Source organism: Salvelinus alpinus, chromosome 11 (assembly GCF_045679555.1).
Source record: "Salvelinus alpinus chromosome 11, SLU_Salpinus.1, whole genome shotgun sequence".
In the NCBI taxonomy this organism is placed as follows: domain Eukaryota; kingdom Metazoa; phylum Chordata; class Actinopteri; order Salmoniformes; family Salmonidae; genus Salvelinus; species Salvelinus alpinus.
Window position 1 is genome coordinate 50,525,687 of NC_092096.1, and position 26,791 is coordinate 50,552,477.

A 26,791-nucleotide genomic window follows, 5' to 3' on the forward strand; every position below is an offset into this window, starting at 1 on the left:
GGTTTCAAGAAAATAACATTGCTTTTAACAGAAAGGGATGGCAGTTATACGACACTGTGAATAATAATAATAATAACATATATTGAAATAAATGTTTGATAGTCTATAAGAGGTGCAAAGGAAGAAACAGTGTAGCAAGGCGAATTTATGCTAAAAACCCTCTCGACTGACAACACACGAAACCCGTCGCGTCATTTATGACCTATCTTAAGCGGTGCAGGTAAGAGTAGCACATTTTCGGCATTTTTTAAGATTTTGCTTCTCATGAAGTTAGAATAAATGTGTTATATCAGCTATGGATGTGCTGCATAATAGAAAATAGACATTATACACAGTGGAATCAGTGAAATTATGACAGGTGGTGAGTTCTCGTGCAGTGAGCTTTGTTCTGTTATGAAAGTTTTTGTTTATTTGCTTGTTGGTGTCAACAAAATGGCACGTTGATGTAGCCTAGGTGATTGTGACAATCAATGTTATGAGGGTGACAGCTATTTGCTGGTAGAGCAAATGTATCGTTTTTGAAAGTCTACGTGATGTCATGCATGGTTTTGTCAGAAATTGACCCTTGCTCTACATAGCTGATTGTCTGGAAGGGACTTTTGAACTACACAACACGTGGCCTCCACTGCCATTGCGTGCTCTCTCTGCAGGTTCTTAAGAATGTTATCCAGCTAGCTAAGCATCTTGTTCATTTTAGTAAAGTGCCTTACATAATATAATGAGTATCCACAGCTACACCAAGGCTAAGTACTACCGGAGTGACAAGATGGAGATGGGTCTGCCTGACTTCCCTAGTGGACCTCTGGACATATACAGGAAGAAAGCATCCTTCAACTGGAAAGAGATGGTCATGTTCCTTGAGGGAGAGGACATGCTAGCATTGAAGGTAGGCTTTGTAATGAGCATTAAGGGTAGGCCATGTGTGGTGGCATTTTACAGTATTACCAAATGAGGAGAGTTACAAACTACACACCAGTCAGAGTTATACTTAAACTTCATCTTTAATAAGCTTTAAGCTTTAGCCTTTGACTTTCAACAATTCACTATCTATAATGAATTGTGAGAGTGACTACAGAAAAATACAAAGATCTTTTATAGCCAAGATACACCCCTCTCAACTTACATGACGAACCACAGATCTTAGGAACTCTTCACAAAGGGACTTTTACTTGAGAAAGGAGTATCCCTTAGCCAGATAGCATTCGCTATGAATTATCGCTCAGTTTGGTCTCTAAAACGAGGTTCTAATCTCGTTCCTGGTACTTCATAGTACAAAAACATTACCTCATCCAAGGCATAACTAAATTGTCAACTCTAGATACTCCCATCTCAGGTAAACCCCCTCTTTACCCCACTCCTGGACAAGCTCACTGAGGGGAGTGAGCCTCTAGGTCATACACTGTCCCAGGATAAGTGTAAGATGAGAGAGGACATACAATGTTTTCAGACACTGCCATACATCTCCCCCAATGGGAAAAGGAGGGAGTGACTGGCGCACAGACATTGTGGAGACAAGTAATTGGTTCCCCATTAATCACGCCATCCCTTCACATGGTTTAAGAATAGGTAAAGACACATTCACATATGAAGACAATGTTCCATTCTGTTCTCTTCCTTTTCTGATATTCTGCATAGCACCAGGGACATGTGAAAGACAAGTCTGACCTCTCCCCTCTCTGGGCCCCAAGTGACTGAGCCCTAGCTGAGGGAAAAGTGCAACTGCCAACACTATAGTCCAAAAGGATACATTCTAATGACAAGTATCTCACATAAGCATATTATATAAATAAAACATCTTATTTATCTATGTTACCCAACTAATTCTGATTCATCTGCCACACATGTCAGAGCCTTCTATTTGCAAATAGAAAGCTCTGGGCTATGTAAAGAAACTCTGACAACGGAAACTGACTGTTAGACCTATTCTTAGAGGAATATCTTACACAAGTCACTTTAGAATATTTTCTCCCATAATTACACAGCAACACGTGTTCCGGATGTTGGAGAACGACCCTATCTTCGCCCGGCAGCCCGGCGAGGACATGTCAACGGAGAGGATGCGTGAGGTCACTTTCAGACGGTGTAAACAGCTGTTCCGGTATGACTTCTTGACACGCGATGACATCATGGCGAACCCGTGGAGTACGGTAGTGCTCAACGACTGTCTGGGCATGTACGATTGGTCATTGGGCGCCAAGTACTTCCTCAACAAAGGGGTGAGTTTAGATGGATGGAGGGAGAGAGAGTTAGATAGGTAGTGCTCAAGGACTGTCTGGACATGTACAACTGGTCACTGGGGGTTAAGTTCTCCCTCAACAAAGGGGTGAGGGTTATCAGTAGTTACGACCCTAAGTTTTGGTGTTTTATTAGGATCAACTATTAGCTGCTGCTTCTTCCTGGGGTCCACAAAAACATGAAACATGTCTATTGATGTTCTGTATTATGTCAAGAACAGCTCAAGGACAGAACTACATCATTTTTTAAGGCACACTTAGCCTACATATCAATACACACAAACTATCTAGGTCAAATAGGGGAGAGACGTTGTGCCGTGAGGTGTTGCTTTATCGCTTAAAAAAAAAAAAGGTTTGCTGTTCATTTGAGCAATATGAAATGGAGTGGAGTTCCATGCATTAATGGCTCTATATCATATAATACTGAATTTGTACTGGATTTGGGGACTGTGAAAGTGAGTTAACCCACTCACTTTGATGATCTCCCATGCAAGTCTATCTATTGCCTCTAAGCCTTGACCTTTAGTCATATGCATGTTGTTGAACTTCTGGACAGTATGACATTATGCATGTATCTTCTCAAGAGTAATGATATGAGAGGTTACAGAATAATCACATTCATGCTCTGTTTCAGATGTTTGGTGCGACTGTGGCCAACTCCGGATCCCAGAGACACAGACAGTTTGTGCAGGATACAGAGGACATGATGGTAAACAAACAATCATCAGCATTCACATTAATTGATATTTACCTTCTCACTTTCAAATGTATTGGAATCAATGTAAACACATCTTAAAATGTATTTCATTGTTCCTTATAGTGGCAGGTTATTGCCTTTCATTGTGTTATGTAAATATGCTCTTTGACCTGTATGCTGCTAGCTATGCACAGACTCTCACTAGAATGCTGTAGCTAAAAGACTACTTGTTGCACAAATGGTTATTTAATAGCATTTTTAAAATGATACAACAGACCATTTATTTCTCTACTTCAAAAAACATGTATGCCAGTCACACAAAGCTGTTGAAATACAATGTAACCGTTAGTGGTGTCCCACGTCCTAAGCTGCACCTGTTGTTGTTTGTCTGTCCACAGACGTTTGGATGCTTTGCATTGACAGAGCTGAGCCATGGCAGCAATACCAGAGCTATGAGGACCACAGCCAAGTATAATCCCAGCACACAGGTGGGTGGGACACAGATCACCGCAAGGCCTCTGACTCCATTAGAACAGTAGTGCATTCTATACTGAATATTGAATCATTTCATCTGTAGATTTTGAATGTGTCAGTCTACTTTTTTTTATTTTAATGCCTTTTGTTCGTATCTTGCAATTCAGCTTTTAGCTGTGTATGTATACACGATCAAATAAACCTATATATATTATGATCGTTAGTCTGTACTAAGAATACACTATACTCAAGTGAACTCTCTCTTTCAGGAGTTTGTGATCCATTCCCCTGATTTTGAGGCTGCCAAGTTCTGGGTGGGGAACCTGGGGAAGACGGCTACACACGCTGTGGTGTTCGCCCAGCTCTACACCCCCGACGGAGTCTGTCACGGCCTGCACTCCTTCATAGTTCAGGTACAGTGAGCATATTTAAATTAACCTTTTGTATACATGTACTACTTTGTGTCCTCAGAGTTAGCAATCCTTTAGGATTTCCCAAAAACAATCACAAAACAAATCTTACATTTTAAAACTAGAACATGCTTCTACTGTCTTTGCTGGTGAAACTGTGATATTGTAACCTAAATGAATGTGTTTGACAGGTCAGAGATCCCAAGACTCTGCTGGCGATGCCAGGAGTAATTGTTGGAGATATGGGCAAGAAGCTCGGCCAGAACGGACTGGACAATGGGTAAGTTCAATACCATATGTTTTATTGCAAATAAAACTATGCATTTCTCCTCATCACACCACTGCATTCTATGGCATTCAGTCAAAATGAGCACCAGTAATAATATTACTGTAATATTACTAAAGAGAGAGTAATATTCATTGTGAACTTTGGTGGTGACACTCCGCAAGACCACCAGAGGGCAGTAGAATCCTACTTTAAATTACTCTAGAACTTCCACAACGTCCTGTGGAACAGACGTTTCAACCGTGAGAATGTTCTTTTTCATGAATGTTTTAATATTCTCTCCCAGGGTGTGGAGGATTTCTACAGTACCAGTGCTTAGAAATAGGCTGTACTGTATACATCACCACACTAACTATGATTTGAAGTGTATTCCTAAGATAGGCTCAGACTTTTGTGCATGTCTTTTGTTTCCCGTACCAGGTTTGCGGTGTTTCACAATGTCCGAATCCCTCGGGAGAATATGCTGAATAAGACCGGTGATGTCACCCCTGAAGGACACTACGTCACACCTTTTAAGGTGAGGAAACGCACACACGCACGATGAACACCTTTTGTTCCTCTCTGGAAAAAATATATAAGGAAGGAAGTAGAAATCACATTTTTACAACTAACTACGAGTATGACTATGATCAAATATATACACTCTGTTCTTCTCTGGCTCAGAGCAAAATAGTTTGGCGTTTAAAGTTCTAGCCGGGATTCCAACTCCAACCTTCTAAAGAACTTGGCTAGGCTCTACTCAGTCGTGACAGTGATGGGATGTCAAATTAAACCATAACAACAAACATTCTGGTTCGTAGTCTTCAGACAGCCACGCCTGATCTCACACTAAGACTCTTTAATCTGTTTTTGTTCCAAACAAACATGGATGGGTTTGACCTGACACACGTGCACGCACACACACAAACATGGATGGGTTAGACAAACGTGTGAAAAGAAAATACCAGGGCTCTCTGGGTTCTCTTGAATGATGGGAACTTGGTAGGAGGAGGCTTCTGAGGAAACAAATAATGACTGGGGGAGGTGGTATGCCTTAATTGTTTTGCGGTTCGTTTCAGTTTCAAGTTTTATTAGTCGTATTTATGGGATACGCATGGTTTACATTGTCCAACGGAATGCTTACTTGCATGTTCCTTCTCGACAATGCAACAACAATAAGACATAATAAAAGATAAGAATACAAACTTAAAGTAAACGGCTCAGTAGAATAGAATAAACATTTAAGTATGATACAGGAGTTAGGATTGGATCCCCAGCAAGGCCCTGCATGCTGGTCAAAATTGGTACATTTTTTACTGCTGGTTTTAATTGGTAACTAGGAGACTAAAGGAAGAAGTGGTTAGAAAGAAAGGGTGAGGGAAGGGTTGGAAAATGCTTCTGTACACATGATAAATGTAAGGGGAGCTAATCAGTTGATTTAGTCTTTGAGTGGGATTTCCCTCTTGAATCAGATTTGAAGTGAATACTTACTTGACAAGAGTTTTACACTCTTGCACAAGCCCTATTTTTCAAAGTTTATTTAAGGGCCCCCAGAAATAAACATTGAAAGCTATGAAACTATAGAAAAACGGAACATTTTAATATTCTGAAACTCAATGTTAATCCCTCCCTCCCTCCTCTCTCTGGCCCCCAGGACCCTAACAAGCGTTTCGGGGCGTCCCTGGGTGCCCTGTCGGGGGGCAGAGTCTCCATCTCCAGAATGGCTGTGGTCAACCTGAAGCTAGCCATGACTGTAGCTATCCGTTTTTCTGCCACCCGACACCAGTTTGGACCTAAAGATGACCAGGAGATTCCTGTCATAGAGTACCAGCTCCAGGTAATGTACAGTTATGGACCTTTCAGTTGGTTCATGGTTAGGTTGGTGGACATAGGTATAAGCCAGGAGTTTTCCCCCATTTTTCCAGAGACAATCCTGAGGATATGTGTCCCTAATAATCATTCCATTGAAGGTTAAATACGTTTTCTGTGGACCCCAGAGGGGTATGCTACAAAGCAGGATCAATGCGTTAGCCAGCTAATTTGCCTAAATATCCAGAAATAACGTTTTAGAAAGATTTACTCATTAACCAAAAACACATGCGTTTAGCTTTCTTAATAAATCAGAAAATCAAAAGTTATTTAGTTTTTTAAAGGTACCCTGTTGTCGGCAGGTAGCCTAGTGGTTAAGAGAATTGGGCCAGTAATGGAAAGGTCGCTGGCTCGAATCCTCCAGTCAGCAAGGTGGAAAAATCTGCCGTTCTTGAGCAAAGCAATTAACCCCCAACAATAACTGCTCCCCGGGCGCCAATGACGTTGATTAAGGCAGCACCCCCGTACCTCTCTGATTCAGATGGGTTGGTTTAAATGCGGAAGGCACATTTCGGTTGAAGGTATTCAATTGTGGAAATGACTCGGTATCCTCTTCCCTTTGTCTGGCTGCAGCAATGGCGTCTGATCCCGTACCTGGCGGCCGTGTACGCTCTGGACTACTTCTCGAAATCCTTCTTCGGGAACTTTGTGGAGTTCCAGATCGGTATGATGATGAAGGACAATAGCGACAGACAGGTAAGGAAGGGAAGGGGGGGGACACCGAGATGGAGAGACAGTGGAGAGAGAGGAAGGGAGAGAGAGACAAAAGAAGAAATAGGGAGAGCGAAAAAGACATACACATACACCCATAGTTAGTTCTGTGCGGTATGTGTTTTAACTAGGCGGAGCTGGGCAGAGAGATCCATGCCATCTCCTGCTCCAGTAAGCCCCTGGGGTCCTGGACAGCTCAGAGGGGTATCCAAGAGTGCCGTGAGGCCTGCGGAGGACACGGATACCTGGCCAGTAAGTCACACACATAATAATAAAACCCTAGCCCCAACCCTAACCCTAGCTTCATGTCCACATCCTGGTTCTACCTAACCCCAGCCTCAACCCTAACCCTAACTTCATGTCCACATCCTGGTTCTACCTAATCCCAGCCTCAACCCTAACCCAAACTTCATGTCCACATCCTGGTTCTACTTAACCCCAGCCTCAACCCTAACTTCATGTCCACATCCTGGTTCAACCCTAACTTCATGTCCACATCCCAATTCAACCCTTGCCTCAACCACAACCCTAACCCTAATCCACATCAAATCTGTCTCCTAATAATGATGCTGGATGTTGACTCCCTTGTAGTGAATCGTCTGGGGAGCATCAGGGATGACAACGACCCTAACTGTACATATGAGGGAGACAACAACGTGCTCCTACAGCAGACCAGCAACTACCTCCTCAGCCAACTACACGCCAAACAACAAGGTTAGTATTAACACCAGGAACACTTTGTTTCATGGTCTGCTTCTAAATGCTTTATAACCCATTATGGGACTGCTTTGTAAATCATTACATATCAGTTTCAGAGAAACTGTGAAATCCTAAAGACACTGGGGGCAGCTCATTATTTGTGTGCTATTGAAATATTTAGATTTTACGCATGAGATTGTAATGTTAACTGTTTGTCTCACTGTTTTATGTGCTGGTTTAGTTGCTGTTTTTGTAGATGGAGTGAGGATTGTGTCACCACAACCAGCTTATAAGCTGCTTATAAATGTCTTATGAATGTCTTATAAACTATTATTTGTTCGTTGTAGATGGAGTGAGGATTGAGTCTCCACTAGAGTCTGTCAACTTCCTGGAAGACTTTAACAGCATTCTGGAGACCAGGTTCACGGCAACGTCGGTGGAGGAGTGCATGGACTCTGCAGGTAACAACACACACACACACTTGTGTCTACAGCTACAACACACACAACTCTCTCTAGTCACCACTCTGCTCCGTGCAGAAATTGCCTATGGCCAGTCAGTTATGTAAGATGCCCAGTGTTATTATACTACTGGAAAGTGCTTTACTGGAAAGCTATTTGTCATGATGCCAGAGGTAACACCCACTCTCCAGTTGTCACATCTGGTAGAAGGCAAGCAAAGCCATACTGACCCTCTGAAGGACCCCATTCCCCCGCCAGGGCAAGCTGCCCCTGGAAGTGCCTGTTTAAAGCCCTCACAAAATCCCCATCTTTTCTATTGTAATATAGCTCAACCATAGCTTTAATTATAGAGGGCTACAACAAAAGAATCAAAATTAAAAAAGCAATCTAAACAAATAGAATGTGTTGAATCAAACACAGATACGCGCACACACACACACCGGCTTCAGCTGTGTTTTGCATGCTGCTGTGAGACTGAATGAATGCCCTTCCAAGGTAAAGCCGTCCAGACAGCCTCAGTCTCAGAGGGGGAACAGATGATGTGAACCTTGGTTAAAGCTTCTTTCCTCATATGGCATATATATATATATATCACACACCAAGCCTTCTCTCCCCCATCTGCAAAACATCTGGTCCATTTATTGACCTTATACCACAGAGGGTGACTCAAGCCGCTGGTCGACGAGCGACCGAGGTCTACTCTGCCAGCTAATTGGCTGAATTGGAACGAGAAAGGGGGAAAATAAAGGCGGCCATTTTGTGTACCGGATCGGTCACTGTCTGTCACCATCGTACTGTTTGTGTTGCCACAGTGAAGGCCAAGCAAATGCGTCTGTCTCATAAGAAGGAGTAGGTGGAGTAACGTTCAAGACACGTGCAGGTGTGCTTCAGTTGCTTCCAACACTGTTGTGTTACCTGGGTTGGTTGCTAACGCATGCTGGTGACTTACTGTCATTGTTATAGAGATGGTCATCTCGTCCTGTTATGATGGGATGCACGACCTGTGCCGTTCGAATGCAGTCGCCCGACAACGGCACCACCACAGTGCTCCCTAAAGGAGTATCTCATTCTCAACACGTTGATGACCATCTTTTGTTCTTATTTTCTCTCCACCTCTTTGATATTTTTACTCCTTCAAAAGTGAATTATGTTCAACTTGAAAAATGAAGGTTCCTGTAAACTAACATCATCTGAACACTGAATCTTAAACTCTAAAGCTCCCCAATTAGGGCTGACCCCATTTAGTCGACTGGTTGTTTGTAGGCTGTTGGTTGACCGAGATTTCTGTAGTTGAGCAGTGACAAAAACAAATGTAATATCACCTGTCTGATTCGTGCTGAGTGGACTGATCCATTGTGGAGGGCGTGAGGATGGCACAGTCCATCAGTCAAAGACATGCCACTGAAATTGTATATGGTTATATTACATAAGAACAATGGTGCAACACTAATAAAAATAATATTATTTTATAACAAATGCGCTTTTTCCTTCCTTGGGTAGCAGTCACTGTCCACGGTTCTGAAACACTGCGATGTTGAATTATATTGCAGCTTCAGCAACACGGACAGCACGATAAACACTGTTGATATTCTGTGGTGGTCGCTGCAGCAGGGAGGAGAGAGCGACCAGGTGCTAGGCACAGTCACTCTGCTGTCTGTTTAAAAATAATAATAACACAGCGCAGCAAGTCTGAGCCCGGCAGGCACTATCAAATCAAATTGCTGGTCAGACTCCCTCTAGTCATTTGTGTGTCTTAATTATTTAATCAAACCGTGTGCTTAAAGCATCAGACAAGCTCAGTGAATTTAGTTGATTTGATAAAAACACATCGGATGTGTCAATATATGGAAAAATACAGGTTTAATCGATTGGTCGAAAGAACAGATGACTCTTGGTCGACAAAGATTTAGTTTTTTTCTGGGACAGCCCTATCCCCAATATTTTCCTGTTATAATTATTTCCTTCTCTGACCCTTCAAGGTTCCCAATGTCTCTGGTTAGTGTTTGTGTTCCTGCGTCTCCAAACCTTACAACCATAAAGCTTCTCATATCCTCCTAATAATCATTCCAGGATCATATGTTTGTTGTTATTCATCATCATGTTACACACTCCTCTGCATACCTTGGCCCTAGAAGCTGTGAAAACAACCGTCTCACACACACACACACACACACACACACACACACACACACACACACACACACACACACACACACACACACACACACACACACACCTGCACTCGCTCAACCCCCACTCCTTATAAAGCTAGCCCAATAAAACATAGAGTTATCATGGTCAGAAGGATTCAGGTTAGTCACTCACTACCTCTTCTATGTGATCTGACTTTTTGATTTCTAACAGACTATGACAGGGTTGTCCAAGAGATGTTCCATGACTTGCTAGAAGATTAAGTGTATTATGATAGAGAACAAAAAGTTGATTTGATACTGTATACATTGGAAATCTTTCTTGATACTCTTCCATAAGTTCATATTTGAAATATTACCTGATGAAATCTGTGTTTTTAACACTAGAAAGCTTACTCATGTCTTCCATTATTTAATATTGTATATAAAATAACGGAATAAATAATATTAGCGCTTGACATCTGTGTTTTTATGATCTGAAGCCTAACATATTTCCTTGTCTCTCTTTCCCCCTCAGTGCCGTTGGCAGCGTATAAATGGCTGGTGTGTTTCCTACTGAGAGAGAGCGAGAGGAGACTGGCTAAGGAGAAGGCTTCTGGCAAGGCTGACTTTGAGGCCCGCAACAATAGCCAGGTAAATAGTACACACGCACACAAACAACGCATGCACACACACACAGACACACAACAGGAGGGGACTGAGTAAGGTCAGATAAAACACTAAACTACTGGTCCTCCACTTTCATCTCCATCATCACTTTCATGATTTTATTTTAACATTTATACAGCTGTCTTTACATTGATGTCATTGCATTTCAGAAGCTGAAAGGTCCTCATAAGATACTGTAGTTCTGGGCTATCTGCTTCTCTACAGGCACGTGTACCAACCAAGTGCTTCTAGAACAGTCATTAGCTAGGTTTCCATCCAATTGGCGAAAGATTTTAATGTAAATATTCTAAAACACAATATGCGCATTTCCCCACCAGAGATGTTTCCATCAAATTGACTTGTTGCGGATGAAAGGCTGTGCGTCATGACGTAGTGCACAAAAAAATAACTTTTGCGGTTAAATTCCCATGTACCGAATACAATTTTATTTATTTTTTAAATGGGTTTCCATTGCATTCAATTCTACCTATGGTTTTGTCACAAAAACTGTTGCAATATATAGCAAATGTGCCCAGTTTGGTCTTGGCACATGCGCTGTAGCCCAGTAGTCCACACCCCACTAAGGGTCTGTGGCGGTACTGCAGGGGATCCGCAAAGTTATTATAGTATTTTTGGGGGACAAATTTATTTTATGAATATCGCTAGCTGTAACAGAATACTATCGTGTATACCATTTTTATGTCTCTACATCTATTTTGAAGGAAGTTATAGGTAGTTTCACGAGCCAATGCTAACTAGCAAAAGCGCAGTGACTGGAAGTCTACAGGAACAGCATGCTAGCTTTTCCTGTTCATCCGACTCTGGGGAAGTAGATAAAGGGCTTCAATGCCAAAATATCGAACTATCCCTTTAATATAGAGGAAATGACAGTAATCTGAGCTAATTACAGGGTTTTTTCTGTATAGAAAATTCTTAGGCACGCTGTGGTCATTTTCAGGATGGAAAAACAGTTTCAGTGTCAACTTAAATGACAAAAAAACAGAAAGTATGCAGAAAATATATTGAACTAATATATATATTTATGATCGCCTCGCCTGGTTCACCAACTACTTCTCAGACAGAGTTCAGTGTCTCAAATCGAAGGGCCTGTTGTCCGGACCTCTGGCAGTCTCTATGGGGGGTTCAATTCTCGGGCCGGCTCTTTTCTCTGTATACATCAATGATGTCGCTCTTGCTGCTGGTGATTCTCTGATCCTCCCGCCCGCCCGTCTAGCATCACTACTCTGGACGGTTCTGACTTAGAATATGTGGACAACTACAAATACCTAGGTGTCTGGTTAGACTGTAAACTCTCCTTCCAGACGCACATTAAGCATCTCCATTCCAAAATTAAATCTAGAATCGGCTTCCTATTTTGCAACAAAGCATCCTTCACTCATGCTGCCAAACATACCCTCGTAAAACTGACTATCCTACCGATCCTTGACTTCGGCGATGTCATTTACAAAATAGCCTCCAACACTCTACTCAACAAATTGGATGCAGTCTATCACAGTGCCATCTGTTTTGTCACCAAAGCCCCATATACTACCCACCACTGCGACCTGTATGGTCTCGTTGGCTGGCCCTCGCTTCATTCGTCGCCAAACCCACTGGCTCCAGGTCATCTTTAAGTCTTTGCAAGGTATAAAGCCCTGCCTTATCTCAGCTCACTGGTCACCCTAGCAGCACCCACCCATACCACGCACTCCAGCAGGTATATTTCACTGGTCACCCCCAAAGCCAACTCCTCCTTTGGCTGCCTTTCCTTCCAGTTCTCTGCTGCCAATGACTGGAACGAATTGCAAAAATCACTGAAGCTGGACACTCATATCTCCCTCACTAGCTTTAAGCATCAGCTGTCAGAGTAGCTTACAGATCATTGCACCTGTACAAAGCCCATCTGTAAATAGCCCACCCAACTACCTCATCCCCATATTGTTATTTATTTATTTTGCTCCTTTGCACCCCAGTATCTCTACTGGCACATTCATCCTCTGCACATCTATCACTCCAGTGTTTAATTGCTAAATTGTAATTACTTCGCCACTACGGCTTAACCCTAATCTTACCTCATTTGCACACACTGTATATAGATTTTTTTCTATTGTGTTATTGACTGTACATTTGTTTATTCCATGTGTAACTCTGTGTTGTTGTTTGTGTTGTACTGCTTTGCTTTATCTTGGCCAGGTCGCAGTTGTAAATGAGAACTTGTTCTCAACTGGCCTACCTGGTTAAATAAAGATGTATGTGTATATATATATATATATATATATATATATGAGAACTAACAATCAAATAAAAGTTAGTCAGGAAGAATTGAAAATTCCCAAAACCAGGCATTCAGGCCACATGGCCATTGATTTTGTTATGTTTGAGCAGAAGAATACAGCATTAGCCATGGAAAAATGCATTGAATTGCAGGAAATTACCTTTTAAAACAAAAATATCGTCTCTCAACTCTATGCCAAACTGTGTAGAATTGCTGGAAATTAGCTTCAAAACTGCAACATTTTATCTCAGCTCAATACATATAGATATTTTTTTATTGCAGAAAATTACCTTTACAACGGCAACATTTTGGGTCGCCTGGGTGGGGGTCCCTGGGCAAGAAAGTTTGAAAACCCCTGCTCTAGCTAACAGCATGCAGATACAGTGCGGGTGGGCTAGCCTACATAATGAGATTATTATGGACAAGAGCGAGATAGCCAAGCATCAATCATCACATCACCAGAATAAGACCCTCGATATTTATTGGAAAGGAGCGTCAAGCTCATCACCGTGCAATTTCACCACCCTTTGAAGATCATCGTAACTTATTTCATCTGTAGCCTTATAAACTGCGTTCTTTCTCGAGTCGTAGTGGGACGACCGCACAATGTGTAATCGCGTGACTCCAAATTTACTTCGAAATGATGGTTATTATATCAATATGTTATTATATCAATATTTGCACATAAAGCCATTTCCACCACCATTTCTCGCATAAATAATTGTACAAACACAAAAAGATCCCACCTTGTCTAGCGTATTGTTTTGTCAACATTTGTAAAGTTTACCGACAAATTTGCTGTTTCCATCAACCTGTCATGAAATGGACTCTATTCGCATAAAAGCGTTGGATGGAAACCTGGTTATTGACATTATACAGTCACATATCAACTATAATAAGGCTTAGTCCAATGATCTCTCCTGATCATTTGGGTATTTTTAGTGCTTTATAATATTTAATGTGGTGGCATGGTGAATATATTTCACCTCCAACTCTCTCCTCCCCACATAGTCCATGAAGGCAAGGCTCCCACATTCCAGTAGATACTGTTGCAGTCACAATACAGGATGTCCGAGAAGAACACACACACACACACACACACACACACACCATTACAACATGACCCCACAGCACTGCACTCTGAATTATCTAATGGTTCTATGATATAATAACACAAAACAGATGGTTTAGAGCAATGTTAAGACTGTAAAGATACAGCTACGGTAGTGTGTAAGAATGTAAATATAAACACCTTCGTCGAGCAAGCATCATTACGAAGTTTGACAGTTTTAGCCTTCCTTGAGCACGTGTCATTACGAATCGAGGGTATTTTGGGTGTGCACGCACGTGCTTGTTTCGTACAATGCAAAGTCAGTTGAACTGTATTCAGTATCAATTTATAGGCCCAAAATCCTAACTTGGGATTCAAACACACAATCCTACATATATCAGGGCTGTTGTCAAGGGATATGTGTGTGCCTAACTCAGACTTCTGTTTTCAATCACGCACTCATGTCAATAGGAAATATACACGGAAATTGGGTTTTATGCACATAGGTTTTCAATTTGGGAAACTATCCCAAAAAGATTACTGAGTGCAGTCCTTTTTATCCTCTGGAAAGTCTTTGATACGCCAGGTGTGACTGTAGGAAAGGAAGTTTAGAGTAGATGAGATTGATGGAACAAAACACTGATGAGACTGATGGAATTTCTTATGGAACCAACATTAGGAATGTGCTGAAGTCAGGAAGACATCTGTTACCACTGACACTCAGAGAGAGCGAGGAGGGGGAGAGCGAGCGAGAGAAAGAAGACCGAATATTTTCTGTCTTATCATATCTCTTCTCTGCCTCTTATCTTCTCTCTTCTTTTAAAGGATGTGTGTGCGCGTGCGCTGGGACGATAAACCGACAATTATCGACACCAACCACTTATCATGGACATTTTGATGTTATTGTTAATTACTATAAAATAGCCTATAGGGCCCTACTCGAGAAATGTGAAGTTTGAAATTAAGTAAGCTTGCTAATATGGGTGATTTTGTTATTGCGACAATTGATAGATACAACATGAAAAGTAGTTGTAAGGGTAATACAAAAAAAAGAACTGTGGTGCACATTTAATCGTTCAATTTATCGTTATCGTGATAATTCAGTCAATTTATCGTGATATGTATTTTTGTCCATATCGCCCAGCTCTAGTGTGTGTGAAGAGTGAGCGTTTGCTTTGGCAGCTTTCCTAGGCCAGTTGGCTCAGCGAGTATGGCTGTGGTGTTGTCCTAACCCGAACTCTGTATCCGGTTGGCTTAGAACAAGGATTAGCTAAAGACGGCTAGAGTGTCAACTCACACTTGCCTAATAACAAATGCGTTTATAACTGCTGAATCGGATCAATCAGAATGTGTTTTGACATGTCTCATATGTTGCTGGCCGACTCCAGTTATTGCATGGTTAATGTCTGATAAGACTACTTCATACCAATATGGTAGGCTAATTCATGATTGCCTGCAATGAAAACCCGTCATAGGAACCGAACCCACTGCTGCTAGCAAGAGGGTTCTTTTGCAACCATTCAGACAGCGAAGAACCTAGTGAAGAACCCTCTCCAACCCTCTCCAAGAAAAAGGTTATTTGAGTAGAAATAGTGTGACATAGAACCATTGCTCACTTGAAAGAAATTCTCAATAATCCTTTTTTTTCTAGAGTGTATGACCAAAACAAGTTTGAACTCCACTATGGTGCCACATTAGGACCAAAGGAAGTTTGTTTTCATATTCGGTCTATTAAGTGTCAGTGTTTTTAGTATTTTTCAATTTTTTGGGTCCATTACTGATGATTACTTCACCCATTGCTACAGAGGGACAGATGGACTGACTGACCTAATAGAAGGGGGGGGGGGAGTCCACAGAGGAGGTACAGCCAGAGGGCGATCTCATACCCACACCTGGGTTCAAATAGTTGAACCTTTGCTTGAGCCTGGTTTGAGAGTGCCAGATGGGTAGGAGTTTGCACTTTTGGGACTTTTCCATCAGTTCCTTTGGTTCCGCTGCGCAGGCCAGCTCAATCAAGCTCATCAAGCTCAGCTAAAAGTATTGGAAATTAAACAAATACTATTTGAACCCAGGTCTTGTGTAAAATGACATGCAGAGAGGAGGCAGATCCAGAGTTCTCTCGTACCCAGACCAGGCGACTAGGCGGGGAACACAGCGACCTTGGCAGAGCGGTAGAGGAGTTCAGAGGCGTGGGAGAGGATCTGTGTTCTCTCTGCCGACATGGAACAGGAAGGGTGGGCATTGCCCAGTCAAGGCCGGACAGGGGGAGAGGCACAGACACACAATTCAATACCAGGGGTGATGATGGGGTTATGATAACTGGAGGGGGGTGGTGGATTGAGGTTTGTGTGCGTTTGTTTCAGTCTCAATCCTGCAGTGTTTGGAAATGGAATCTAATAACACTGTTTTTTTCTCTTGCTCTTTCTCTATGCGTGCGTACGTTTAACTTTTGTCACTTTTTGTCATTCCTGCCGTGTTAGTACAAGTAGCTTTTTACATTTCCAAACGTTGTGCTCTCTGTGTTTGCGTACGTGTGTGTCTGTGCATATCCAGGTGTTCTACTGCCGTTCCTTGTCCATCGTGTACATAGAGCACACCGTGGTGCAGAGGTTCCACGACCAGACCCATGATGAGGACACACCGGCTGGTCTCAGACCAGTTCTTAAACAGCTCTGTGCCCTCTACAGCCTGTGGACCCTCAGCAACCACATGGCCACGCTGTACCAGGGTCAGGTTCATTTGAGTGCTGGCCGTCTTTCTCATTCAAGTTTGACTTCCCCATATTCATATAGGGTCTGATCTAGGATCAGCTTACCCTTTTACATAATAATGAACAAGATAACATGATCCTAGATGAACACTCTTACCCGGAGACACTTGATTCATACGGCCCCTGGTCAACATCTCCCAAAAACTGTATCCTTGTGAGAGTTGCGCACGCCTGATTATGTATTTTGTTCTGTGTGTGTGTTGTTGTTGTTGTGTTCCTCCAGGGGGTTATTTCTCTGGTTGGGAGCCAGCTGATTGGATCCAGCAGGCCATCCTCACCCTCTGCTCTCAGGTCAGTTGTCATATAAACTAGGGTTGGGCGGTATCCAGATTTTCATACCGTTTCTGTACCATACCTGGGTATCCACTTGGGCATGTATGTTTAATACAGTTAAAAATATATTTTCATTTTGGGGGGGCTGGGGGAAACAGGGATTTTGATCCAGGATGTCTCTGCTGTAACCAATAAGCTTGATCTCGACATCTAGCCACTTAGCTAGCAAGTTAACAAACCAAATGTATAGCTGGAGCCCTGAGCTGGATATAATTTATTTGACACATCTTAGATTTCTTATAGTTATACTTAACTTATAGTTAGTTATAAGCAGTGGCGTAGCACGCACACCCCAATTTTTTTATTATTTTTTAAACAGTATTGAAAATCATACTGTTGGTATCTAGAAATACCCCAGTGTTTACGGTATAAACAGAATATTGCCCAAGCCTAACATGCACACACAAATGAGATTGGCCTAAATAACCCATTAAATATCATGTGGTCTTGAGTTAAAGTGATGATTTATTCATATGTTTGGTTTGGAGGACTGAGGGGGATGACCTCAAAGGTGTTTATTGGCTTGCAGTGTGCTCTCTTTAGAGAACAATCACTGTGTTTGTCTGTGTGTATACTCTTTCTGTCTCTCTCCCTCCATTCTTCCCATGAGTCCCGCTCTCCTTCTCTCCCTCTTAACAGCTGAAGGACGAGGCCATAGCTTTGGTGGACGCCGTTGCCCCTCCTGACTTCATCCTCAACTCACCCATTGGTAATGCGGACGGGGAGGTAAGACAAGTCAGACGTGTGAAATGTGTCAGCGCCAGAGTCATATCTAACCCTGATCCGGTGCATTTAAAGTACATTTTAGACACCGTCACAACTCGCTATACAGGAACAAAAATGGAAATATGAAAGGTTAAAATAGAAACAGAGGAGCCGAATGAGATTGTGGACCAATGGCTGCTTAACTTGCAGGAACAAAGCATTACACACACACACACACACACACACTTGTCTGGTCTTACTCATTTACCCTAGTTTAATGGCTGGAGGTTAGTCAACATGCCAAACTGCCAACTCCTAAACACAATGTATATGTATGCATAATCCTTTTACTCATCTATTAAAATGCACAATCCTTTCAGTGCTCTTCTGTTTGGATAACGAATAACACTAGGCTTAATACTCATCCATTGATTAAATCATGTCTGTTTGAGTAATGCTAGTAACCTATTCATCCATGAACTCAGACAGTGCTCTTGTGTTTGAAGAGTCTGTGGAGACACAACAACAATGTTTGAGACACCGAGTTTCCACATAGACCATCACAATGGTCCAAACAGCAAAAGGTCTCAATAAAACACTACAGAGTGTTCTGCTATTAACCTACTCTTAAAGGAACACTTTGTGTTCCTGGTGGGAACACTTTTTTTTACTGGAACAGAGCAAGAGGAGAGTTCCAGAGGCTGCTGTCATCTTCCAGTAAACACACTGACCCAAACCTATAAACATACAGGCCCAAGTGTGTCAGCCAGGAGTGAGGTTGGGGAGGGACGGTGTGTGTGTGTCCGCCAGGATAATGCATTACTAAGGAGGGACGATGTCGGAGTGTGTGTGTGTATGACCTTTAACTGTGTGTGTCATCTGTTTTGATTGGAGTCTGGCTTTCAAATGCTCCCCTTGTCTTTCTGGGCTCAGGAAATGGACGCTTTGTTTTCACTCTGTGAAGACTCACAGCTGCTTTCCTTGGCAGACAGTACTCTCACACTCACACACACACACACACACAGACACACAGACACACTTGGAGATCTATGTTAATAATACTGGACCTGGAGAGAGTGGGATAAACATGCCTTCCTAGCTGAGCTGAGTAGTAGAATAAATCTGTACAATTGTAAGCAAATCTAAATGGATCATTAATCAATATATTTAGCGTCATTGTTATTTAATAGTGACACTAATAGTAGAACGACAGAACAGTCACAGAAGCATGTGATGGAGTTCTGTGGTAGTAGTGCTGGTGGTAGTGGTAGTACTGGTAGTAGTAAGAATAGTGTTTGTCTTACCTGCTTTTGCTAGTAGCATTGCTATAAAATGTTGTTGGTGTTGCTATTAATGCATGTTCACAGGTGCAAGTTTCAGAGCAGCTAACTAACTCTATTAGGGTTGTTTTATGGTGTCGTTGAAGCAATGGCATTTCCTTCCAACCTCACGCAATGGTGTGAGTCTGACCCTCTTTGCTCCCTGGCTGTGAGCTGTATAAGAAACATTTAGCTTTTTGACATTTAGCTTTAGTGTGTTTGAGACGCACACTATATATGCAAAAGTGTGTGGACACACCTTCAGATTAGTGGATTTGGCTATTTCAGCCACACCCGTTGCTGACAGGTGTACAAAATCGAACACCCAGCCATGCAATCTCCATAGACAAACTTTGGCAGTATAATGGCTTTACTGAAGAGCTCAGTGACTTTCAACGTGGCACCGTCATAGGATGCCACTTTTCCCACAAGTCTGTTTGTCAAATTTCTGCCCTTCTAGAGCTTCCCCGGTCAACTGTAAGTGCTGTTACTGTGAAGTGGAAATGTCTAGGAGCAACAACGGCTCAGCCTCTGAAGTGGTAGACCACACAAGCTCACAGAACGGGACCGCCGAGTGCTGAAGCGCGTAAACATCATCTGTCCTTGGTTGCAACACTCAGTACCGAGTTCCAAACTGCCTCTGGATGCAACGACAGCACAATATCTTTTCGTCGGGAGCTTCCATGGCCAAGCAGCCACACCAAAGCCTAAGATCACCATGTGTAATGCCAAGCGTTGGCTGGAGTGGTGTAAAGCTCACCGCCATTGGACTCTGGAGCAGGGGAATTGCGTTCTCTGGAGTGACTAATCACGCTTCACCATCTGGCAGTCCGACGGAAGAATCTGGGTTTGGCGAGAGAACCAAGAGAACACTACCTATCCCAATCCATAGTGCCAACTGTTAAAGTTTGGTGGAGGAGGAATAATGGTCTGAGGCTGGTTCGGGTGAGTTTCCTGGTTCGGGTGAGTTTTTTTTCTCTCGCCTGAATAGCCTCGTTATTCTGCCAAAAATAAAATTAAACCATCTATTGTTCAGCGAAATAACAGCACAATGTCAAATACAGGTAGCCTAGTCAAATAATTAACATCCAATCACATTAACCGTTACTCTCTCGCGAGAAACCTTCACACAGACATTTAGAAACGAAACATGACAATTTGAAAAATAAGCCACAGGAGTTTTTGGAGCGTGAATAAAGACGACTTTCGAGTAGTAAGACAAATATAAAAGCAACAGATACCATTAATAAGAAGGGGCTAGAAGCATCTTATATGGTGAGCTACCGAGTGGCTAGGACAGGCAAGCCCCATACTATTGTGGAGGACTTAATTCTTCCTGCTACCGCAGATATGGCTGGGACAATGCTGGGGGAAAAGGCCAAAAAAACTATACAGTCAATGCCTTCATCAAACAACACTGTTTCACAACGCATCAGTGACATGGCAGGAAATGTTTTGAAACAATTACGGCTTCGCATACAAGCCAGTGAATTATATGCGTTACAGCTGGATGAGTCAACCGATGTGGCAGTCCTGGCACAGCTGGTATATGTCCGTTATGTTTATGGAGGGTCAATTAAGGAAGACATCCTCTTCTGCAAACCACTGGAAACCAGGACAACATGAGAGGATATTTTTTAAAGTACTGGACAGCTTTGTGACATCAAATGGACTTTGGTGGTCAATATGTTGGTATCTGTACTGATGGCGCAAAAGCCACGACAGGGAGACATAGTGGAGTGGTAACGCGCATGCAAGCAGTTGCTCCCGACGCCACTTGGTACACTGCAGCATCCACCGAGAGGTTCTGTTGACTCATCCAGCAACAGCGCCTCTTCAACCTCAGGAGGATGAAAAAAAATTGTCTGGTCACTGAAAACCCTCACTAACTTTTACAGGTGCACAATTGAGAGCATCCTGTCGGGCTGTATCACCGCCTGGTACGGCAACTGCACCGCCCACAACCGCAGGGCTCCACAGAGGGTGGTGTGGTCTGCACAACGCATCACCGGGGGCAAACTACCTGCCCTCCAGGACACCTACAACACTCGATGTCACAGGAAGGCAAAAAAGATCAAGGACAATAACCACCCGAGCCACTACCTGTTCACCCCGCTTCCATCCAGAAGTGAGGTCAGTACAGGTGCATCAAAGCTGTGACAGAGAGATTTGAAAAACAGCTTCTATCTCAAGGCCATCAGATTGTTAAACAGCCACCACTAGCACAGAGAGGCAGCGCCCTATCTGTAGACTTGATATCATTGGCCACTTTAATAAATGGAACACTCGTCACTTTAATAATGCCACTTTAAGAATATTTACATATCTCGCATTACTCATCTCATATGTATATACTGTATCCTTCACTATCTATTATTTACTATCTATTGCATCTTTCCTGCTCTGTCACTGCGCATCCATATATTTTAGACTTTTATATATTCTCATCCCATTCCTTTACTAGATTGGGTGTATTAGGTTTTGTTGTGGAATTGCTAGATATTACCTATTACTGCTGCGCTGTCGGATCTAGAAGCATAAGCATTTCACTACACTCGCAACATCTGCTAACCATGTGTATGTGACCAATAACATTTGACATGATTTTGGCTGCCAAGGGAATGCCTGAAAGACGAGTTGGACACTACAGTGAAAATGGTTAACTTTGTTAAAGCAAGGCCCCTGAGCTCTCGTTTTCTTTCTGCATTATGCAATGATATGGGCAGCGACCATGTAACGCTTTTACAACATACAGAAGTGCGCTGGTTATCAAGGGGCAAAGTATTGGCATGGTTTTTTTAAATTCAGAGACGAGCTTAAAGTTTTCTTTACTGACCATCATTTTCACTTGTCTGACCGCTTGCATGATGACGAGTTTCTCACACGACTGGCCTATCTGGGTGATGTTTTTTTCTCACCTGAATGAGACCTGAATCTAGGATTACAGGGACTGTCCTCAACTATATTCAATGTGCTGGACAAAATTGAGGCATTGATTACGAAGTTGTAGCTCTTCTCTGTCTGCATTAACAAGGACAACACACAGGTCTTTCCATCATTGTATGATTTTTTGTGTGCAAATGATCTCAAGCTTACGGACAATGTCAAATGTGATACAGCGAAGCACCTGAGTGAGCAATTACACAGGTACTTTCCCTAAACGGACGACACCAACAACTGGATTCGTTATCCCTTTCATGCTCTGCCTCCAGTCCACATACCGATATCTGAACAAGAGAGCCTCATCAAAATTGCAAAAAGCGGTTCTGTGAAAATGTTATTTAATCAGAAGCCACTGCCAGATTTCTGGATAGGGCTGCGCTCAGAGTATTCGGCCTTGGCAAATCACGCTGTTAAGACACTGATGCCCTTGGCAACCACGTACCTATAAGAGAGTGGATTCTCAGCCCTCACTAGCATGAAAACTAAATACAGGCACAGACTGTGTGGGAAATGATTTAAGACTGAGACACTCTCCAATACAACCCAACATTGCAGAGTTATGTGCATCCTTTCAAGCACACCCTTCTCATTAACCTGTGGTGAGTTAGTCACCATTTTTGACGAACAAATAAGGTTTTATATGTAAGATGGCTAAATAAAGAGCGAAATTATTATATTATTATTTGCGCCCTGGTCCTATAAGAGCTCTTTGTCATTTCCCAAGAGCCAATTGTGGCAAAACCCACACTCATTCTTATGTTTAATAAATGTGTTGTATAGAGTGTGTGTGTGGCAGGCTTACAATGATGGAAGAAAAAAAAACATTTGAGAGTGCTAGCTGGTGGTTGAATGTTTGAAGGGGTACTGGACTATAAAAAGTTTGGGAACCACTGATGTAGTGTATTTGGTTGACTGTATATTAGGTAGAAACACATTCTTTTTTTAATTACATTGACATTTAGCTTAACACGATCCAGAGACTCATAACAAATGTGGAGCGATGTAGATCACCACGACAACACCCACCCAAACCCATATCAAGTGTGGGCCAAGAAGTACTAACTAATACTATACCGGTGAGGTCAGTGATATAGTGCAATATTTGTTCCAGGGCCCAGTGCACTATATAGGGAATATGGTGCCATAACCCTGCAACCATTCTGTTAGTGACTGGACAATTAAAATTACATAAGTCATGCATTGTCCAATCAACACCCTGCCTGAGGTGTTGCCGGGGAAACACAGTGCTGGAGATTGAGCCCAGAAGCACAGGGGATTTCTAGAACTTCCTAGAAATTCTTATAGAATGGGGTTGGAAGCATTGAGGGGAATATACATATAGTACTGTATATTATTGTATATCTATAGCTAGAAGATAGGGGTCAAATGTACCTTGAATATACTGAACAAATGGACCATAATGATTTGTGATGACAACAATACCCCTGAGCACATACAATATTAGTGTCGGATACTTGACTTGTCATAAAGGCCTTATAACAATATAAATTATTAACATAACATATTGTAATCATTAGTGTGGTCTGTCTCTAACCCCCTGTTGAGGTCAGTAAATCATAGAGATCAGATAAGACTTAATGCTTCTTCTCACTCCTGTCTTGTATACACTAAATATAAAAGCAACATGTAAAGTGTTGGTCACATGTTTCATGGGCTGAAAAAAGACCCACGAAATGTTCCATATGCACAAAAAGCTTATTTCTCTCAATTTGTGTGCACAAATGTGTTTACATCCCTGTTAGGGAGTATTTCTCCTTTGCCAAGATAATCCATCCACCTGATGGTTGTAGCATATTAAGAAGCTGTTTAAACTGGATGATCATTACGCAGGTGCGCCTTGTGCTGGGGACAATAAAAGGCAACTCTAAAATCTGTACACAATTCCTTGAAACTGAAAATGTCCCAGTTCTTCCATGGCCTGCATACGCACCAGACGTGTCACCCATTGAGCATGTTTGGGTTGCTCTGGATCGATGTGTACTACAGCGTATTCCAGTTCCCGCCAATATCCAGCAACTATGCACAGCCATTGAAGAGGAGTGGGACAACATTCCAAAGGCTATAATCAACAGCCTGATCAAGTGTGTCGCACTGCACGAGGCAAATGGTGGTCATACCAGATATTGACTGGTTTTCTGATCCACGGCCCTACCTATTTTTTTTAAAGGTATCTGACCAACAGATGCATATCTGTATTTCCAGTCATGTGAAATCCATAGATTAGGGCCTCATTTATTTAAATGGACTGAGTTCCTTAAATTAATTGTAAGTCAGTAAAATCTTTGAATTTGTTGCATGTTGCATTTTTTTCCTTCAGTATAATATAACTCCTATATTGTGACCCAAATGGTACCCTATTCCCTTTTATAGTGTACCACATTTGACCAGGGGAGCCCTCCGGTGTAGGGAATAGGGTGTCATTTGGGACACGGGCATACTAGCCCAGCTGTGACTGTCTTATCGAGATACTGTATACAGTCACCTATGTCAAATCACCACATTGGAAACGTGTGTGTGTGTGTGCAACATCTCAATCATAAACCTCAGTGTTTTTATAAATATTGTCTCTAGTCAGCGTTACTCTTCTCAGAAACATCTCAGTTCATAACATAACAAACCTAGTTTAACACAGCTATAAACATAATGCTTTGTACCGTTTCTGTATGTGAAAGGTGGTTGTTGTGACATTAAGTATGTCCGGTTTGTTAGTGATCAATATTGGATAGACGCGAGGGGATTAGCAAAAGGCTATGGCATATTTCGTCACTTCCCTTTGAAAGCCATTCTTTGTCCATACATACTAGTTAAATAAAGGTCAAAATAATAATATTGTGAGCAATGCATGATTTAAGATTAGTTGATTTTGACCTTTCATAATTTTGCTTGTAATGCCAACAGTTCTTCAAGTTACTTGCCCCAATTACACACAGCAAACCGCCACTAGGATTCCAGCATGTTACTAAAAAAGACAAATCATCAATCCAAACAGTTTGAAATCTTGTCATAGTCACACAAAACACTTCGTCCTATCAATTCTTGATGGTGCTGTTTTCCTGTGTTCCAGCTCTATAAGAACCTGTGGTCCACGGTGATGCAGGGGAACAGGGTTCTAGAGCGCCCGTCCTGGTGGGCAGAGTTCACCTCAGACAAGCCTGTGGTGGGTTCCCTCCGACCCAAGCTGTAGGTTTGTAGATCACGGTTCTAGAGTCCTCTGTTCCCCAGTTACACCACCCAGTTTCATCAGCCCAGAAGACAAGAAGAAGGAGCCTGCAGATTTAGATGGATCTCCTTCTCCTCACTTTGAAATATGAACTTTGTATTATCAGATATGAAATGAATGACGTATTGGGCCTTTTTAAGAGTGTAGAGGCAATGCAATTATAAACCACTGTCTTCCTCTGAATATGGTTAAGAATGATAATCAACTATGTGGTAATTGTTGGAATCGGTGCCTATGACGGGAAGCACTTTAAAGAAAAGAGATTATGTTCAAGTACATTTGTTAACACGTTTCAATAGATTTCATGCCAGCGTCTTGATATGATTATGTATCTAACACTACAATAAGGTTGTCTGTTTTGTATAATTAATGTAACTATAAATTCATGTAATGTGATATTTGTGAAATAGAGCTTATTTTGATTGCCAAATGATGCAATTTTTTTTATTTTTTTATTTCACCTTTATTTAACCAGGTAGGCTAGTTGAGAACAAGTTCTCATTTGCAACTGCGACCTGGCCAAGATAAAGCATAGCAGTGTGAACAGACAACACAGAGTTACACATGGAGTAAACAATAAACAAGTCAATAACATGGTAGAAAAAAAGAGAATCTATATACAATGTGTGCAAAAGGCATGAGGTAGGCAATAAATCGAATAATTACAATTTAGCAGATTAACACTGGAGTGATAAATCATCAGATGAACATGTGCAAGAAGAGATACTGGTGTGCAAAAGAGCAGAAAAGTAAATAAATAAAAGCAGTATGGGGGGTGAGGTAGGTAAATTGGGTGGGTAGTTTACAGATGGACTATGTACAGCTGCAGCGATCGGTTAGCTGCTCGGATAGCAGATTTTTAAAGTTGTTGAGGGAGATAAAAGTCTCCAACTTCAGAGATTTTTGCAATTCGTTCCAGTCGCAGGCAGCAGAGAACTGGAAGGAAAGGCGTCCAAATGAGGTTAGAAAGCCGATTCTTGATTTGATTTTGGATTGGAGATGTTTGATATGAGTCTGGAAGGAGAGTTTGCAGTCTAGCCAGACACCTAGGTACTTATAGATGTCCACATATTCTGACTGAATAAAGGGTTTGTAAAATAAACAAAATAAAATATTTCTACTAATACAAATACATGAATTGCATTGATGGATTATTATTTCAGTGAGTCAAAAACTCATTTGATATTTTCAGTTTAAGTAGTCTGAGACCTGAAGACTTGTTAGCTCCCAAAGCCTTTTAGCTCAGCTGGCTAACACTCGGATTTGAACTAGAGCTCTGCTACCTGACCCGAGCCCAATGGGGCCTACATCGGGATAGACAGGAAAGATTTTTTCACAAAAAATAATGCTCCTTGAGTTGTTGGAGTTTAAAGTGATGAAAAGTAGCTAGCTAACTTCTCTCATGTTTCGTTATTGAGCAGCGCAGCCCAAGCAGAGCCATTGCTATGGATACTCACAGACCCAGACCCGACATGAGCGAGACAGAGATGAGCAGCTAATGGACTTTACTAACAGAGGAAGTTATTTCTGATATTT

At 42.0% G+C, this 26,791-nt stretch overlaps 1 protein-coding gene across 3 annotated transcripts; it reads left to right on the plus strand.

Moving 5' to 3' along the window:
• Positions 1-73: 73 nt before the first annotated feature.
• On the plus strand, positions 74-25,685 carry acox3 (acyl-CoA oxidase 3, pristanoyl). Of its 3 annotated transcripts, none has more exons than XM_071333382.1 (18): positions 74-220; positions 733-886; positions 1,983-2,216; positions 2,869-2,943; positions 3,330-3,419; positions 3,675-3,818; positions 4,007-4,095; positions 4,522-4,618; positions 5,735-5,917; positions 6,523-6,645; positions 6,792-6,912; positions 7,252-7,374; positions 7,707-7,820; positions 10,488-10,603; positions 16,498-16,672; positions 16,938-17,005; positions 17,687-17,773; positions 25,100-25,685. In XM_071333382.1, the coding sequence occupies exons 1-18, from the start codon at positions 198-200 to the stop codon at positions 25,217-25,219; spliced, it is 2,136 nt and encodes a 711-aa protein (XP_071189483.1). In that variant the 5' UTR covers positions 74-197; the 3' UTR covers positions 25,220-25,685. The 3 variants fall into 3 exon arrangements, with proteins under 3 accessions (XP_071189483.1, XP_071189482.1, XP_071189484.1); XM_071333381.1 differs by having other exon boundaries at positions 79-220; positions 724-886; XM_071333383.1 differs by lacking the exon at positions 74-220 and adding an exon at positions 258-361.
• The last annotated feature ends 1,106 nt before the right edge of the window (positions 25,686-26,791 follow it).